Source organism: Daucus carota, chromosome 5, assembly GCF_001625215.2.
Source record: "Daucus carota subsp. sativus chromosome 5, DH1 v3.0, whole genome shotgun sequence".
Taxonomy (NCBI): domain Eukaryota; kingdom Viridiplantae; phylum Streptophyta; class Magnoliopsida; order Apiales; family Apiaceae; genus Daucus; species Daucus carota.
Window position 1 is genome coordinate 27,284,264 of NC_030385.2, and position 17,141 is coordinate 27,301,404.

The 17,141-nt window shown below is 40.0% G+C and overlaps 1 protein-coding gene across 1 annotated transcript; it reads right to left on the reverse strand.

Moving 5' to 3' along the window:
- Positions 1–700: 700 nt before the first annotated feature.
- On the reverse strand, positions 701–6,047 carry LOC108220898 (transcription factor-like protein DPB). Its single transcript, XM_017394782.2, has 9 exons — positions 5,735–6,047; positions 4,660–4,739; positions 4,422–4,465; positions 3,137–3,199; positions 2,882–3,028; positions 2,609–2,677; positions 2,344–2,442; positions 1,494–1,564; positions 701–1,109 (listed from the first exon to the last, which is right to left on the reverse strand). The coding sequence occupies exons 1-9, from the start codon at positions 5,911–5,913 to the stop codon at positions 890–892; spliced, it is 972 nt and encodes a 323-aa protein (XP_017250271.1). The 5' UTR covers positions 5,914–6,047; the 3' UTR covers positions 701–889.
- Positions 6,048–17,141: the final 11,094 nt, after the last annotated feature.

The window sequence follows — 17,141 nt, forward strand, 5'->3', positions numbered from 1 at the left end:
TGATATATAAATTTACATTCAATTTTCCAAGATGAAAGATTTTCATCACTAACAACGGATAATGATAGCATACTGAGAAAAAAAAGGGATTAAAATCCCAGGTACCATTCATCTGCAGCCAAGAAACAGTAACCACACTATTGACAAGGGCGAAACCTCACATTCACGTAAGGTTTTCTGGTTCTTCTCTCTAACAAATGCCTAAACTCACGACTACAAAATTGTACAAACTTATGAAGGTTGCAAAAATAAGCATGTAGATAAAAGATCTGATATCTAAACCCTAAAATATCCTCTATATGTATCATCTATGTATTAAAAATGAACGGGGAGTATAGTATGGATGAGGACTTTTTATTCCAAATTCCAATGCCTGAATAAGCCATATAGAGTATACGGATCACCACAACCATAATAATTACTCCCTCCGTCCCACAATACATGTCACTTTGACTTTTTTCACGTGATTTGAGATGCAAATAAAACATATGTCTATATATTATTTTTCAAATTTTCTTTTTCTGAATAAAAATATGGATGTTATACTTTTATTCAGAAAAAGAAAATTTGAAAAATAATGTATAGAAGTATGTTTTATTTGCACATCAAATCACGTGCAAAAAGTCAAAGCGACGTGTATTTTGGGACGGAGGGAGTAGATAGATATATATTTCTCTAAAATATTAGTACTGCATAAAGATTACTTAAATATTCTAATTTCCAATTATTACTTCAGATTTTATCTTATAAATATAACAAAAATCATTATAGCTATGACTTAAGAATGAGTATCCTCAAACATTTCAAACCTACAAAAGAAATTCTGTAATGCCTAGCAAGGCACAAATAATATTATGATGAACTAGCCTGTTGCAAGGGGGATGAGAGATTAATGCTGTTCACGCTTAACACGGGCTTTGAGTATTCCGGGAAGTGGAGGAGAGGTGGGAGTTCTTCTCAGCTGTATGCTTGACTTAGATGGGTCGGTGATTTGAGGTTGGAAAATGCTCGAGCTTTCACCTCTATCCGCTGAATCATTGCCTTCTGGCTTTCCACAAAATTTCATAGCCTTGAGAATGTAGTTGTCATCATAGAGCTCAAAAGGGGTGCTGCATTAGTATTAAACTAGAAGCTGAGAAAGGTGGGAGAAGTAAAAATTATAGAAAGAGGTATTTACTAAAATCAGTATATCATACTATTGAACAAGGGAACAATTATCATGAACATACTAATTACCAAAAGAAAGATTATTAGATGATAATATGAACCAAATAGTGAATACAGTTACAGATGCATTCTCCTTGTCTATTCCTTCTCTTGCAGTAACGAAAACCAATTTTTAATCATTATACAACAGTTTATATGATTGGTTGGTAAAACATTGGCAATTACCTTAAATTAGAAAGGAAAAGAAAAACTTAACATTAGAAACAATTTTTATATGAATTAGTAAAAAGAAAGATCAATATCTATATGTTGCTCCGTGTCCGTACCTATTAAAGTCAAAGTGCACCAGTTGCATATCTTCAGATATTTCCACCTCTACAGTTGCATGAGGTCGGGTCTACAGTTCCAAAAGCCACATATTATGAGAGCAGTTGCTATAATAAGATAAGAATGACAAAGAAGAAAACACAACCACATTTGCCCACTAGTGGCCGTACAATTGCACGTACAATTGCACAACTTGCGCTAGAGTTTTAGTAATGTGGTACTTGATGAGAAAAATAGACATTTATATAGAAAATATAAAATTCTAATATTGTATTCTCTTAGTAAACTAAGTTCTATCTTATAACTCTTTCCTGCACAATCTACTAAATTTTGTAACGTCTTTTTAAAGAAAACTCACCCAGTCTATAAAAAAGTGATTAATTTGACTCCTACTTTCTTTTAAATAGAAGCAAGCTGTGCACTAGCTGTCCTTTTTTGTTCAGGTTGCAGTTCCTTTGCCAACATTTGATGATAAAATAATAATACATTATCAAGTAAAAAGTTTTGAAACATGTAACCAACTAAACCAAATGTTACAATTTTCACAACTTGTTTCCCTGGTTCTGATCCTTCTAGTAACAAAAAATGTGGATGAAATCATAAATTACACTATAGGGGCCAAAAAAGAAGATGACATGTTAAGGTTTCACAAATCACAATGCTATCCTGGTAGATTATACCCCTAAAAGGGAGAATTGAAATAAATAATATATTCACATTGTATTCCTACTGAACTGTGGAAGAGATAATAATCACTTTAGAAACCATAATTACAAGGAGAAATCCAAATTACTGACAGAACTTAAACTTAAGATAAAGTAGACATAGTTACTATATAATCATATTCACCTGCACTAGTATGAAAGGTAGAGCCACCCCTCCACTAGGAGGATCTCCAGAGCTGTATAATTTCTCATTCCGCTGTATAAGATTTTGCATACCTTCATACTTTAAGGGACGTAAGAGACTGTTATTAGAAAGACGACTTTTGACCATAACCCGTACAAATATGTCCATTACATCATAAGCATATAGGCAGTACTTGACTGAAATTTTGCTTTTGCATAAAGATTTCAGCATAGAATCAAAGGAAAATATACTAAAGATATCTTACCTGGTCCTCTAGCTCTTGCAAATATGCTGCTTTCTTGTCAACTTTACATTTCAGTCCAAGACGTTCACTCTGCAGTTTCATAATTTAAAAATAAATTAAAAAAGATATTTAATATTAAATACTCTTTCTTTCTTGTTCCATTCTTAGCCGGTTCCTAAGTTAGTCATACATGTAACTGATAAAAATCAATTTTCCAATAAGGTCTAATATGCAATATGGATTATGGAGGAACATAAGGATGTAAGGAAGAGGGTTTTAGGTAGATAGAGAGACCTTCAATTTTTCGATATCACTTAAGCTAGTTTGAGGCAGACCCCTCCACTGTATTTCCTTTTTGTCCTTGGAAATAATATCCATGGCCATGAGAACATTCAGCGCATCATATACCCTTCGACGTATGTTTTTCCCATCATATTTTTGCTGTGATATATCATTAAAAAAATTATATTACTTTCTAAATTAAAGAATTTAGATTCCAGAGAAGATCTGATAGAAAGTGTTTATCAATAGCATCTTGTGGTGACAAACCTGATCTGGAGATGAAAGACTATGATTAGGGTCAGAGAATTCAGCTACAAGTTCATCAGCAACCTAGCATATGTTCACTTAGTTCAGATATTCATTGTAAAGTATATGCTCGTAATTAAGACAACTGTAAAGTATGTGCTCGTAACTGAGACGAGTGTAAGATCCTCAACAATATGTAACTAATGCTATGATTCCAACTATATCCCTATAAGATAATAAATGCTCTATTTAAATAATTTGACTACTAGGAGCATTACACCAACATTTAGACCAATAAATGAAAAATTGGTCTTTGTGCAACAACCTTAAAAAGCAAATATTCAAGAACAGAGGAGTAACTAGTAAGGACTACAAAATTAAAAGGCACAGAAAATTGAGTGTGATTTCTCCGATATTGATTTCTAATTTAAAGCAAAAATTACAATCTTTGTATTATGTTCAGTTCCGTTTCTAAGCTCCTTTTTACTACATAGATTGTGAAAATCATATGTGGTCTTGCTAGTCAGACCAGTGATTACTTGCTGGGATTCTTAGCTCATTGCTTCAATAATATAGGTCTGTCTAGGACAAGGATAAAGTATGCCACATGTTTATTTCATAGACAGCCATATTTAGATCATCGTCAGTCAAAAACACTTGGGACTTGCAAATCTAATTCTTGGATTCTTTTTTAATATTTGAGACATTGTTTAAGGATCGATCAAACTATTGTCACACAGTATTAACATTACAGAAGTCATTGATGTTTTAGTTATTGAATTTTAAATAACAGTCCAGAAACTTCAGTAATAATGATTCTCTAATATTTTTGCTTAAGTTCAATTGTAGAAACTGACTGCCTGAAAGTAAGTCATACAATGCCAAAAAAACTAATTCATGCTGGTGCAGAATACGTAACGAGATACATGTCATGCATTTTTACAGAGTCTTCATGAGAAACAATGAGAGCACGTTAATCATTTGGCAACTAACAAATGACATTTCCTCAGTACTTGGGGGTCATTGGACTGTGATATTCATGACATGATTTGTACGACACCATAATGTAAGTCAATCTCTCACAGAAACCATTTCAGTGCTCGTCCTCTAATACATTTATCTATGTTTGGAGAGTTCTCTGTCTCTCTTTCTCAAGTATTTACTTAAGGAAACCGTACCCAGACGTCAAGTGATCTAATCCAGTCATTCATCTCGAACAAGTCACAAAATGGATTTATAATATAAACAATTTATTCATATTAAGGCATGACATCAATTTCATAAATAACTCTAAACTTCAGCTGACCTCATTATATGTGGTTCTGCCCTTGCTCTCCACTTTCTCACACACTACGCATAATAAAAGGCAATTCATGGATAAGAATTAAACCATCAAATAAGCATCATATAGTAAAACAGTACAGCAGTAAAATATAGCATGTTATATACTCAGTTACTCACTGATGCACCAATTGTTGTACACAAAAGGCAAAAGAAAAACAAAAATAATAAAAAGAAGGATGAAGATGAAGATATGGGCAAACCTTTCATGCTAAACTGTCTAAGTCCTCTGCCACTTTTGTCCCCATCAATAGCACCCTGTCCTCGTTTCTTCTTCTTATGACTGTTAGGAAATGACAATTAGTTATACTAAGTAATGTGTTGGGATCACAATTCACAACCACAAATGACTGTCATTAACAATACTGAATAATAAGCTATATAGCGAGGTTGAGGGAGGGTGAAACCACAAATCTACAAGTATAAATATCATAAAAGAATGGAGCCGCTCCCTTACATAACACCTTGAATACAATCATCTATTTTTTATGCAAAACTCTCTCTTGTGTGTCTCTTTCCACAACCCCTAATTTTTTCAAGTCATGAAAGTCTACAATTATCTTTTTGCAGGCACCACAAATCTTTTAATCTGAATCTGTTTTGGATATTTCGAGTACCAAGGAAGTGATTCACAAAGTTGTTTGTTGCTATGTTTAATCAAAGCTGTAGAAGTGGAAGTAAAAATTTCCACCCTACATAGTAAACGGCTTAAAGACACCCTAGAGTTTCTTGAAAGTGCAAATACCCTGGAGTTCCCAGGAATTAATACCAAATTACCAAGTACTGCTCCAGTTCTCTAAGAGCAAGTCCAACAAACAAGCACTTATTTATCATAATCACTAATTTCCTTAACTGATATAGAATCTCTACCACAAATACAGTTTCAACTATAATGACACACCATAATTATCAATCATAAGAATTCAACTCAAACAGCGATTAAAACATAGAAATCCGGACGAATTCCAACATAATGCACAAAGGAACTACTATTTATTAGTAAACAAATTACGCAATCCACAGCTAATTAACAACAACCAAAATCGCAATCACAGACAAAATTATCTAATACCTAATCAACAGCCTATCACATTATATCAAGCTCACCGAGTAGCCGAAATTCAGGTCCAAGCAATACAATGTAACCCAACAACAATTCAATTTCAAAAGGCCTAATGGGGTTTGCTTCAAACTCAACCAAATCACACTAAATCACTAAACAACACTATACAATAAATCAGAACACAAAATTAAAAGATGGGTAAGAGAAAAGCATACCCAACAGGGGCCTGAGAAGCAGCATCATCAACATCATTGTCAACATCATTATCAAATTGAGGAGGCTGTTGAATATGAAGGTGATTAAGATTGAGAAAGGAGTTTTGAGCATGTGGGGTGGCCACAGCTTGACTAGTACCACTGCTGCTGGACACAGATTGAGCAGATGGGGCCCTCATTTGGGTGGCAACTCAGGAATGAAAAGAAGGGTTTGAATCATATATATATATATATAATCTGTAAATATAATGAGCATCTGTGTGAGGGTTTTGTTGGGTGCAATGCAATCAAAGCCTCCTCAAGGGGAGGGAAGCAGTAAATCTGTAAATATTTGTGCTACATATTTAACCATGCTTTACCAAAAAATTACTGCTGCACTTTTTGACAGTGCAATTGCAATTTGGAGGGCATTTTTAGCAAGAAAAAACCAGAGTTTCTCATATATAGGCTAGGCCTATAGCAAGAAAATTTAGGGTTTTGTGACTTCATAACTAAATATTTTTTTTATTAGATAATAAGAACAAATCTTATAATATTAATGGGAGTATGTCACTGCTTTTTAAGAAGAACCAAAAATCAAATAACTAAAATTTTGTTATCAAAGAAAGATTTTATAATATATTAGTCTTTTTGGCATCAAAAAATGAATTTTATTCAGAAAAATAAAATAATTTTTGATAACAAATATGAGATCCATATTTGAGAAAATCTTCAGTATATAACTTGAAATTTATAAAACTAAAAAAATATGATAATCTTGTCTTTAAAAAAAGATCGATATCTTATTTACTAAAAATGTAAAAGATAAAGAATAATGCTCTCTGTTAACTTCATAAATAAGAAACCTTTTTCTAATTTTATAAATACAAAACATCTTTTTAAAAATAAATACTCGATTTGTCGCCCCATTTATTTACAAATTGTTGGGACATAAAATTTGGAAAAATGTATAAAATAGCAAAAAAGAAAAAGATATGAAACGGGCATGAAATTAAAAGTAATAATAATAATGAGAAAGTCAATAAAAGATGAGTGAAATAATTCTTATACCGGATCTTTTTTAAAAATATTTATAAAACTTAGTTTGGAAAAACGAACTCAGCCAGTAATTTGAAGTTATTATATTTTCGCGTATAGATGCATGGATAAGTTAATAATAAAATAATTGGCTTTGATATTTATAAACAAGTACATGGATTAAATTAAAAACTTGATATGAGAATGCAACTCATATTTTTGAACTTTCTTCTATAAATTATTTGATATTTGGAGTTCATAGATATCTTTTAGCATGTTAGGACATCTAATTCACTAAATTTGGGACTTAATCTGAATTTTCGAACGAGTGATGTTATTTGTTTTTTTGAAACCAGAGTGATGTTATTTATTAATATTATTTAGATTTATCTGCATGATGATATTTTTCAAATATATTCTCGTAAATAATTAGTGTCATATTTTTAGGAACTTCTATTCGGCCGAACAAAAAATTCATTTGTTCCGGTTCATACATCACTTTTCTCTCTATTTCCGTTTATATATTAACAAAACATAAAAAATAAAAAGAGCATGAAGAATATTATTGGAATTGACATTTATATTTTGTATTACATTTAATAGTCATCCAGGAGATGTAATCCACTGAAAATTAACCAATAAAATGATATTAATGGGATGAAGGTCTGGACGAGGCAACTATCCAATCACTCACATGTAATCAAATGAGACCTTAGTCTTCTCTATCATCCAAAATCTTGTTGAAGCAACTTCACATAATTTCCTATCTACATGCATTCACTCAAGCACCAATCTGTAAAATTTGAGCACATTTTCATTGTTATATGTTAAAATTAAACTAAAATCCCAACATTATATATGTGTAACTGTGCAAGTCACTAAAATTAACTTCAACGCCATCTACTCGCAACCTGAGGAAATTCTTCACGACACAAACAAGTTAGTCTTCTTTTTGTTAGACCCTAAGTAAAGAACTGTTACAAATAATAAAGAAACTAAAGACAATTATCTCTCCAGCTCCACCCTTTTGCTTACAGTCACCTTGATTTGTAGAAACTTACTCCCTTTTGCCTCGTTTGGAGCGGTCAGAATTGTTATATGCAAAATTATAAAGATTAACTAAACGGGCCGGGCCCACAAAAGAACGACTACTTGGGCCAGAAAAATCAAGATCAACTCAGCTTCAAGGTGACCCTGTCAAAAGACAGGGCGCGCCCTATCTTTAGGCGCGCCCACTTGCCAAGAAAAGTTTAACTACATTTCAGAAGGGCAGCAGGAGAAGCTTTGTGTTTAAGGGGACGCCCTTAAACTAAGGTAAATCCTACTGTTGGAGTGACGAAGGCCCTACCTTGTAGTCTGAGGAATTACCCTCCTCGGGAGGTAGAGGATAGATGAGAAGACGCATCCCGGGAGGTCCTATCTCTGTAGTCTGGCGGGTTGTCCCTGTCGGGGAGTAGGGTAGTGTCCATGCATTTGGGGTAAGCTATATAAGCTAGGCCTCATCGCATTGGGCCCCTTTCGGAAGGAAGATTCTAGAAGGGGAGGCCCAGCCCACATGGGTCTCTTAGGAGAAAGAACTACGTACCGGCTTGATCCCCTATAAATAGGGGTACGTAGGCAGATTGTAGGCATCGATCATTCTTGAGAGCTATTCCAGTTAGCAATCTCGAACCCTTTGCTTACAATTGCAGCCGCCTCCATAACAAACAACCAACCACTTCCTACATTCTCGCCAACAAGAATCTTGATTCACGCCGCGAACCTCATCTTTGTTAACCTACCAGTTTTCTCCGTTAACAAATTGGCGCTAGAAGAAGGGGCTAAGATCAAGATTTTCCATCAAGGAGAAAGATGTCGAATCACGGCGAGACAACGCCCGGCGGGAACCAACCCCCTGATCCTAGATCGGGGATAGGCAATAACACTCCCGTCGACAACACACCGGACGGGAACACTTCCCACGACAGGGCGATCATCATAACAGATGGGGAGCCTGTCGTCATGAGACGCCCCATCTCCAACTCGCCGCCGGTCTTCATAAGCAATGAGGAGTTACTTAAGGAGTTGCATTACTTGAGAAACGAAGCGAGAGAACAGCGAGTCGCTCAACTTGAGTCCCTTGTTCCCGGAACACATCGTTCCGGGAAGCAGCCCTTTGAAGAAGAGAGTCAGTCAGGCCATCGTGATGATAGAAGGCCTGTGATTGTTCCGCGGAACTTATTCGCGTCAAGCGGTCAGACCACCGTCGGAGGAGAGGGTGCTAGAGACGGAGGAAGACCCCCACAAGATAGGCGAGCGACCGCACACCTGGAGGAGGCCAGTCGAGATGTTAACGCTCTGGTGGAAAGATACAGAGGAAGAGTCAGTAGGGCGGATCTGTTAGCCCTGATCAAGGATCTTGAAAGCAGACCCGAATACGCGAGTACCGGGTCAAGAACGGCAGGCACGGGCCGAGAAGGACATGGGAGGGAGATTCCACATGGTTCAGACTCAAGAAGCTATGACAGATCCACGGAGCAAGAACCCCGTGGCGCGGGTGGAAGAACAGAGCGAGACCCAATTGTGCTTGAGGGGCGACAGAGTCATGGAGGAACGCGCGAGCATGCGACGTCTCCGGGCAAAGGAACGACTCATCAACAGGTTTCTTTCTCATCTTCTCTTTTAAATTCTTATAATGGTTGTATTGTATTGCATTCTAGTGGTAGTACAGGTAGTAACGTGTGATTAAACAAATCTTGGTCAGACCATTGCCGATCCTCATATTCAAGCCTCATCTCAGGCCCATGCGCCCCCATCCGCTCAGACTCATGCCAATCAATCCAATCCTCTCGCCACAGCAAATGATCTCATGGCCACCGGAACGCAACCATCAATGACTCCACCACAGCCAAATGTTCAGACCATTCCAGGCATTGGAGCTATGGATGTCAATAGCCGCCTTAGGAAGCTTCTGGCACATTTTGGTGGAGGCCAGACATCTCTCTCAAGCCAAGCCCTATCACCATTCTCTGCTGAAGTGATAGAGGCCCCACTGCCAGCCAATTACAGAAACACCACGTCTGATCTAAAGTTTCATGGCAATTCAGATGCTGTCGAATTTCTTGGAAGGTTCAACGTTGAAATGGGTGTCTACCAGATACCAGATCTTGTTAGATGTAGACTCCTCGCTGCCACGTTCAGAGACAGCGCCTATCAATGGTTTCGGAAGTTAGAACCAGCGTCCATCACTTCTTGGATAAACATGCAGACTATGTTCTTGACTCAGTTCCAGGCAACCGTCAAGTATGCTCCCCCAGTAACCACTTTGGCAAACATCAAACAGAAGGAGGGAGAGACTCTTCATGCTTACTTCAAACGTTTCAATGCCGAATCATCTAATGTTCGAGGGGCGACTGATGAGACGCTGAAAAGTTTCTTGGTGGCTGGGCTTCGAGTAGGAACCGACTTTTGGAAGCACTTACAAGGCAATGATCCCAAGTCTTTGGCAGATCTTTATGCGAGGGCTGAGGCATACAAGAATGTTGAACAGTCATTAGCCGAAAGCAGGAAGAATGAGAGGAGCCCCAATAAGGCCCGGCCAAAGAGAAGAGACCGGTCTCCAAGTCCAGAGCAAAGAGGGAGGCGACGCAGTCCCAATCAGGTCAACACCACTTACAGAAGGAACTACTCGCCTCCCCGAGATTACGAAGAAAGAGGAGATCGCTGGACACCACTAGCCGCGCCAATTGAACACATCTTCGAGGTCAATCGTGACAAAGAACTTTTCCGCAGGCCAGCGCCTTTGAATTCTTGGCAAACCAAGAACAAAGACAAGTACTGTGAATACCATGAATCAACTGGCCATGACACCCATGAATGTAGACAGCTGAAAGAAGAAATCGAGTCACTAATCAAAGAGGGTCATCTTAACGAGTGGATAGTCCGTGAAGCCCGATCTCGACGGGATAATCGAGCCAAGGACAAGAGGGGGCTTGGTTACACTGGTGAACAGGGGGGGAAGCAAGAAGATATCCAGTTCGTTAAAGAAGGAAGCATCCATGTTATCTTCGGGGGACCACATTTGGCTGGCGATGGAACTAGAGCTATGGAGAGATACGCTAAGGAGGCTAAAGGTAGGCCCCTCACTAATGTCCACAATTTGTCATCTAGGCCTCCTAAAATCTTTAAAGGAGAAGCTGTTGATATAACTTTTTCAGAAGAAGATGCAAGATGGGTCCACCACCCGCACAATGACGCACTGGTGATCGCTCTTCGCATTAGTCCAATGAATGTTCACCGAGTACTTGTTGACAACGGAAGCTCAGTCAACATTCTCTATTATAGCACCTACCAGAAGCTTGGTCTTCCTGACAAGGATATGACGGTTGAGGATGTGTATATCTATGTATTTGGAGGAGAGGCTGTGAAGGTGAAAGGGACAATCCGGCTTCCAGTAACTCTAGGAGAAGGAACATGTTCGGCCACCCAGGTTATGGATTTTATGATTGTGGATCACGACTCATCGCATAATGCCATTGTTGGGCGACCACTACTGAAAGAGATGAGAGTGGTCACATCAATATATCATTTGTCTATGAAATTCCCGACACCTGGAGGAATTGGAGTTGTGAGGGGGTGCCAGTATGACTCCAGGGAATGTTACCTTCAATCTCTCAGTGGTTTTAAGATGAATAGATCATTAAAAGAGCCCGCTGGAGTAAACGACAATGGGGTCGTCAACATGACTTACATCGTTCAGCTCCTTGATGAAGAGGATAATGTTAAGCGAATAAAAGGGAAGGAAGTAGTGGAGGAAGACTCGGATACGGAGCTTAAGCCTTGCTCTATATGGGAAAAAGGGGAGACGTCCGGAACTAAGGAGGGATCTGATCTAGACCCGCGGCTACCCCTGGAGTTGGGCAAAACTGGCCCAGCTGAAGAAACAATCGAGATCCAGGTTGGAAAAGCTGGTGAAGCCAAGGTACTAAGGATAGGTACAAAGCTGAAAGGAGAATTGAGGGTGAATCTTATACAGTTCTTAAGGAGCAACTTGGATGTTTTTGCTTGGTGCCATGCAGACATGATAGGAATTGATCCGGAAGTAATGAGTCATCACTTGCATATTGATCCCACTAAGAAAGGTGTCAGGCAGAAGAGACGAGCTGTTAGTGGTGAGAGGGCCCAAGCATTGAAAGAAGAAGTCGATCGTTTGTTAGGCGCTAAGCTGATTAAAGAATCCTTCTACCCGACATGGCTGGCCAATCCGGTCCTTGTTAAGAAGCCTAATGGGAAATGGAGGACTTGTGTTGATTTCACTGATTTAAACAAAGCATGCCCGAAGGATAGTTTCCCCCTTCCCAGGATAGATCAGTTGGTAGATGCCACCGCCGAACACGCCTTACTAAGCTTTATGGATGCATATTCAGGCTACAACCAGATACCCATGTACGAGCCAGATCAAGAACATACTTTTTTTATAACCGATAGGGGGTTGTACTGTTATATAGGGATGCCATTTGGGTTGATCAACGCCGGGGCAACTTATCAGCGACTTGTGAACATGATGTTCAAAGATCAGATCGGTAAGACTATGGAGGTTTACGTTGATGATATGTTGGTAAAATCCAAGGAGGCGCAAGATCACATTCAGCACTTGGCTGAAATGTTTGACATACTTAGGAAGTATCGAATGAAGCTGAATCCCCAGAAGTGTGTATTTGGAGTTGAATCTGGTAAATTCTTGGGGTTCATGGTAAACCATCGAGGAATCGAAGCTAACCCTGCAAAAATCAAGGCGTTACTCGATATGAAGTCTCCTCAGAATGTTAGGCAGGTTCAGAGCCTTACAGGAAGGATAGCAGCATTAAATAGATTCGTATCCAAATCCTCAGATAGGTGCAAGGAGTTCTTTAAGGCTATCAAGGATGCAGGGAAAACTTTCGTATGGACAGACAAGTGTGAGGAGGCCTTCCAAAGGATAAAGGAACAGTTAGGAAAGCCACCTCTCTTGGCCAAGCCAGTAGAAGGAGAAACGTTAATCTTATACTTGGCCATTTCAAGACATTCCATTAGTGCTGTCCTTGTGAAGGAAGAAAAGGATGTTCAATTCCCAGTATATTATGTTAGCAAGAGGCTACAAGATGCTGAAACAAGATACACTAGCATGGAAAAGCTGGTATATTCTTTAGTCTTAGCAGCAAGGAAACTTCGTCCATACTTTCAGGCACATAAGATTGAGGTGCGAACTTCTTATCCTCTCCGTCAGATTATGCATAAGCCAGAAGCAACGGGAAGATTGATGAAGTGGGCCGTAGAGCTAGGACAGTTTGATTTGGAGTATAAGCCTAGGGCTACTATCAAGGGTCAAGCTCTAGCAGATTTCTTGCTGGAATTTGAAGATGACACTCTAGAATGGGCAATGGTGCCGTATAGTCCAGTCGTTGAACCCATTAATGGTCTCTTGGTGGAAGATGACACATGGTGGAACTTGCATGTCGATGGGGCTGTCAATTCTGATGGAGCTGGAGTTGGGATAGTTTTGGTTAGTCCTGGGGGGTGTCGATTGTTAAGTGCCATCCACTTGGGGTTCCCCGCTACCAACAATGATGCAGAATATGAGGCATTGATTAATGGCTTATCCCTCGCCATAGAAATGAAGGCTAGAAACCTTATTGTGTACAGTGATTCCATGTTGGTGGTACACCAGGTAAATGGGGGGTTCTTGGCTCGAGGTTGGAGGACGAACTTATACATGACTCACACGCAGGAGTTGATGAAGAAGTTCAGGGAGGTGCATTTGGAAAAGGTTCCTCGCGAGAAAAATGAAGGCGCTGATGCATTGGCCAAGGCCAGTTCAAGAAGGGACACCAAGTTATTAGGAACTATCCAATTCTGTGTTCAGGAGAAGCCAAGTGTGTCGGAAGCACAGAAGGTCACCCGGTTCAGAGAAGATCTGATGGAAGTAGAGGATGAAATCGCGGATACTTGGATGACCCCTATACTTAAGTTTGTCCAGGAGGGTCAGCTCCCGGAAGGTGTAAAGGAAGCCAGAAGTCTTAGATACAAAGCAGCAAGATTTGTCATATACGATGGGGTCTTGTACAAGAGGGGGTTCAACCAACTGTTGCTGAAGTGCATTGCAGGGGACGATTGCAACTATATCTTGAGGGAAGTACATGAAGGAATATGTGGCAATCACTCGGGGGGTAGTTCACTTGCTTTAAAGATCCTTAGGCAAGGATACTACTGGCCGACTATGAGGAGTGAAGCAAGCAAGTTCGTGCAGGCGTGTGACAAGTGCCAGCGATTTGCCACATATTCATCTCGTCCTGCAGCAAGTCTGACTCCGTTACTCAGTCCATGGCCATTCGCTTTGTGGGGGATAGATCTCATTGGAGAGCTTCCAAAAGCCAAAGGAGGAGTCAGGTATGCAGTAGTGGCAGTAGATTACTTTACAAAATGGGCCGAGGCCGCGCCTCTAGCAACCATTACTGCTAAGAAGATAACAAGCTTTGTATTCAATTCAATCGTGTGCAGATTTGGTATCCCGTACAAATTGATATCTGACAATGGGAAGCAGTTCGACAGCAAAGAGTTGAAGAAATTGTGTGATGACCTGAATATAAAGAGAAACTTTGCAGCCGTGTACCATCCACAAAGCAATGGACAGACTGAAGCAATCAACAAGATCATCAAACACACGCTGAAGGCCAAGTTGGAAGAGAAGAAAGGTGATTGGCCGGAGGAGCTTCCAATGGTACTATGGTCATACAACACTACGCCAAGGACAACCACTGGGGAGTCGCCGTTCATGTTGACCTATGGCTGTGAGGCAATGGTTCCGGTAGAGGTCGGAGCAGGTTCCTTTAGGAGAGACCACTTCCAGGAAGAAGACAATGTTGTCAACCAGAGGCTACATCTAGATATGTTGGAAGAAGTCAGAAGGGAGTCGCAAGTTAGGTTGGCAGCATATCAACAAAGGACAGCCCGGTTCTATAACAGTCGAGTCAAGCCTAGACCATTCAAAGTAGGAGACTTGGTGTTGCGCAAGATGATGCCAGGGATGAAAGTGCCAGGTCATGGAGTGTTTGGTGCAAATTGGGAAGGACCATACCGCATTCGAGCTGAGATCTTTGGAGGAGCATATTATTTGGAAGATATGCAAGGTGAGCCCATTTCTAAAGCATGGAATGCTGAGCACTTGAAGAAGTATTATCAATAAGAGCAACATGGACTCTGCCAATAGGAACAGCATGTAGACCTTAGATATGGAAGAACATCCTGTGTAATCACTTTTCAATATATAATGGCAAGACTCTTTAATTCATTTCACTGCCTGCAAACACAGGGCGCGCCCAAACATGGGGCGCGCCTACTCGTTAACGACTTGAAAGGTTACTGAGTTATCAAAGATAATAACTCCTCTTGAGAATTCTAATTAAGAATAAGCTCGCAGGGGAAATAATCCAGCAAAACGATCAGCATTTGTCAAACCAACTACTATTTCTGACTCAAAAGGTATCGAGACTGGGCGCGCCAAGTCATACGGCGCGCCACGTTTCTATTTGTAAATATTTTATAACGCAGCATGATAAGGGAGATTTCCATATACATGGTGGGTACAAGGAAGAAAAACAAATAAGCGATATCGTAAAAGAAAGTGCTTAACAAAAGCAGGTAATAAAGCATCAGAAAGAGAAGGGGCGCGCCATAATATCAAGCAGACAAGTTCGCAAAAGTTATACAAAATTAAACAAATTGCAGGGTTACAGGGACCCGCACCCCAGATAATATTATAAACTTAGTCTTGAGAAGATTCTTGGTTGATAGGTTGAGATGAATCTAGGTTAATGGGCTGAGAAGAGGGAATTTCAACAGCAGAAACCTCTTGAGGAGTATCACCAGAAGTTAATCAGGGAACATAGTTGGTATCATCAGCATTGGCCTCGACTTCACCTTCCTGGCGCGCCTCATCCTCCTTCTGCTGTAAAAACTTTTGTGCAGAAGCTGAGGCCGCTTCCAGTTCAATAGCCAGCCTCTTCTCCTCTATAGCTTTGGCCTCCTCAACCTTGAATTCCTCGATCCAAGCACGGGTAGCAGGCACAAATTTGCTCCAGTCGTAGTCAGGATCGACAACCAAGAAGCCTGTGACATAACTCCTAAAACCAGCTGCAAAAGAACTTGACTCAGCAGTAACTAGGCGCGCCTTGAGATCATCTACTTCACTTTCCAAAGAAAGTGCTTTCTCACTACTGGCCGTCAGTTCCTGGGCTGTCTTATTTAAATCCGCCCTAAGAGTATCAGCATCTGTCTTCAACCTAGAAATATCCCGCTCAGCCTTTGCCTTAAACTTCTCCAACTCCGTTTTGTCTTTTTCAGCCACAGCCAATTGATCCTTTAGCTTCGCCTTCTCCTCGTTAGCAGCATCAAGGCGCGCCCTCAGTTTTTCAGTATCTGAGGGGTTACAGGTTAAGTGGAAGAACAACTCAGCTGCGGCGCGCCTACATGCATCAGCCGCCTGTTCACCGTTACGTTGCTGCCAGATTTTGAATTTTGATGGCTCTATGTAACCATCTGCTACCTTGGAAAACCAATCACCTGCAGCAGTGACTGGAGCATCATAGGGGAACTCAGAAGGAGTCTCGGTAGCCTTTAACCTTTTACTCGGCTGAGGGACGAGATCCTTTGGCTTCCTTTTCTCTTGATTTAGCCTCTTAGGAGATGACTGTTGGAGGGCTGATTGGCTAATGGAAACTTTGTTCTGAGTCTTTGAACTGGACGCGCCAACATTTACGGCGCGCCCAGTGTTGATTCCAAATCCAGCAGGAAGAGACATGTCTGGAATAGAGATAAAGACAGAGAAAGGTTACTAATATTAAAGCAAGTTATACACATCATAAAAACGCATACATTCAGAACAAGTAAAGTAAATGACGACCGCGAGAAAAACTTGACTTAAAAGGAAAGACATGTCTCAGAGAATAACTAAAAACGAGTTACCAATATCAGGCGCGCCCCGAGAATCAGAATCATCAGAACCTACTTCTGCTTCCTCTTCGGCTTCTGGTTCCTCCATTTCTTTGGCTTTTCTTTTAATAGGGCGTCCCCCATAAAAATCTTGATGGGGACAGATAGACCCTACAGCTTCGCTCAGGAAACCATACTCTTTCAACCTCTCAGTAGTCACTAAGTGGTTAATGATTTTGGACTCGTATGGAAGATTAATTATGTTCTCTGCGCGCCTCTTGGCGCGCCCAGATAAAGAAGATTGCTTCCGTTCAACTAAGACATATAAAGAAGACGAAAAATCTAAGTACTAGCGAAAGTAACAAGGAATGTATATAAAACAGGGCGCGCCGTAAGGAGAAAGACTTACTGGGGGAAGTGTTAAACTGGGTTCTGATCCTCTCCT

Bases quoted from the DNA above. Each gene is read 5' to 3' on its own strand.
- LOC108220898 (XM_017394782.2), bottom strand. From the start codon at position 5,913: ATGAGGGCCCCATCTGCTCAATCTGTGTCCAGCAGCAGTGGTACTAGT. The intron at 3,029-3,136 runs GTTTGTCACCAC...GATATATCACAG, and splicing joins GTCTTTCATCTCCAGATCAG to CAAAAATATGATGGGAAAAA. The intron at 1,565-2,343 runs GTGAATATGATT...TTGGAACTGTAG, and splicing joins TACCTTTCATACTAGTGCAG to ACCCGACCTCATGCAACTGT.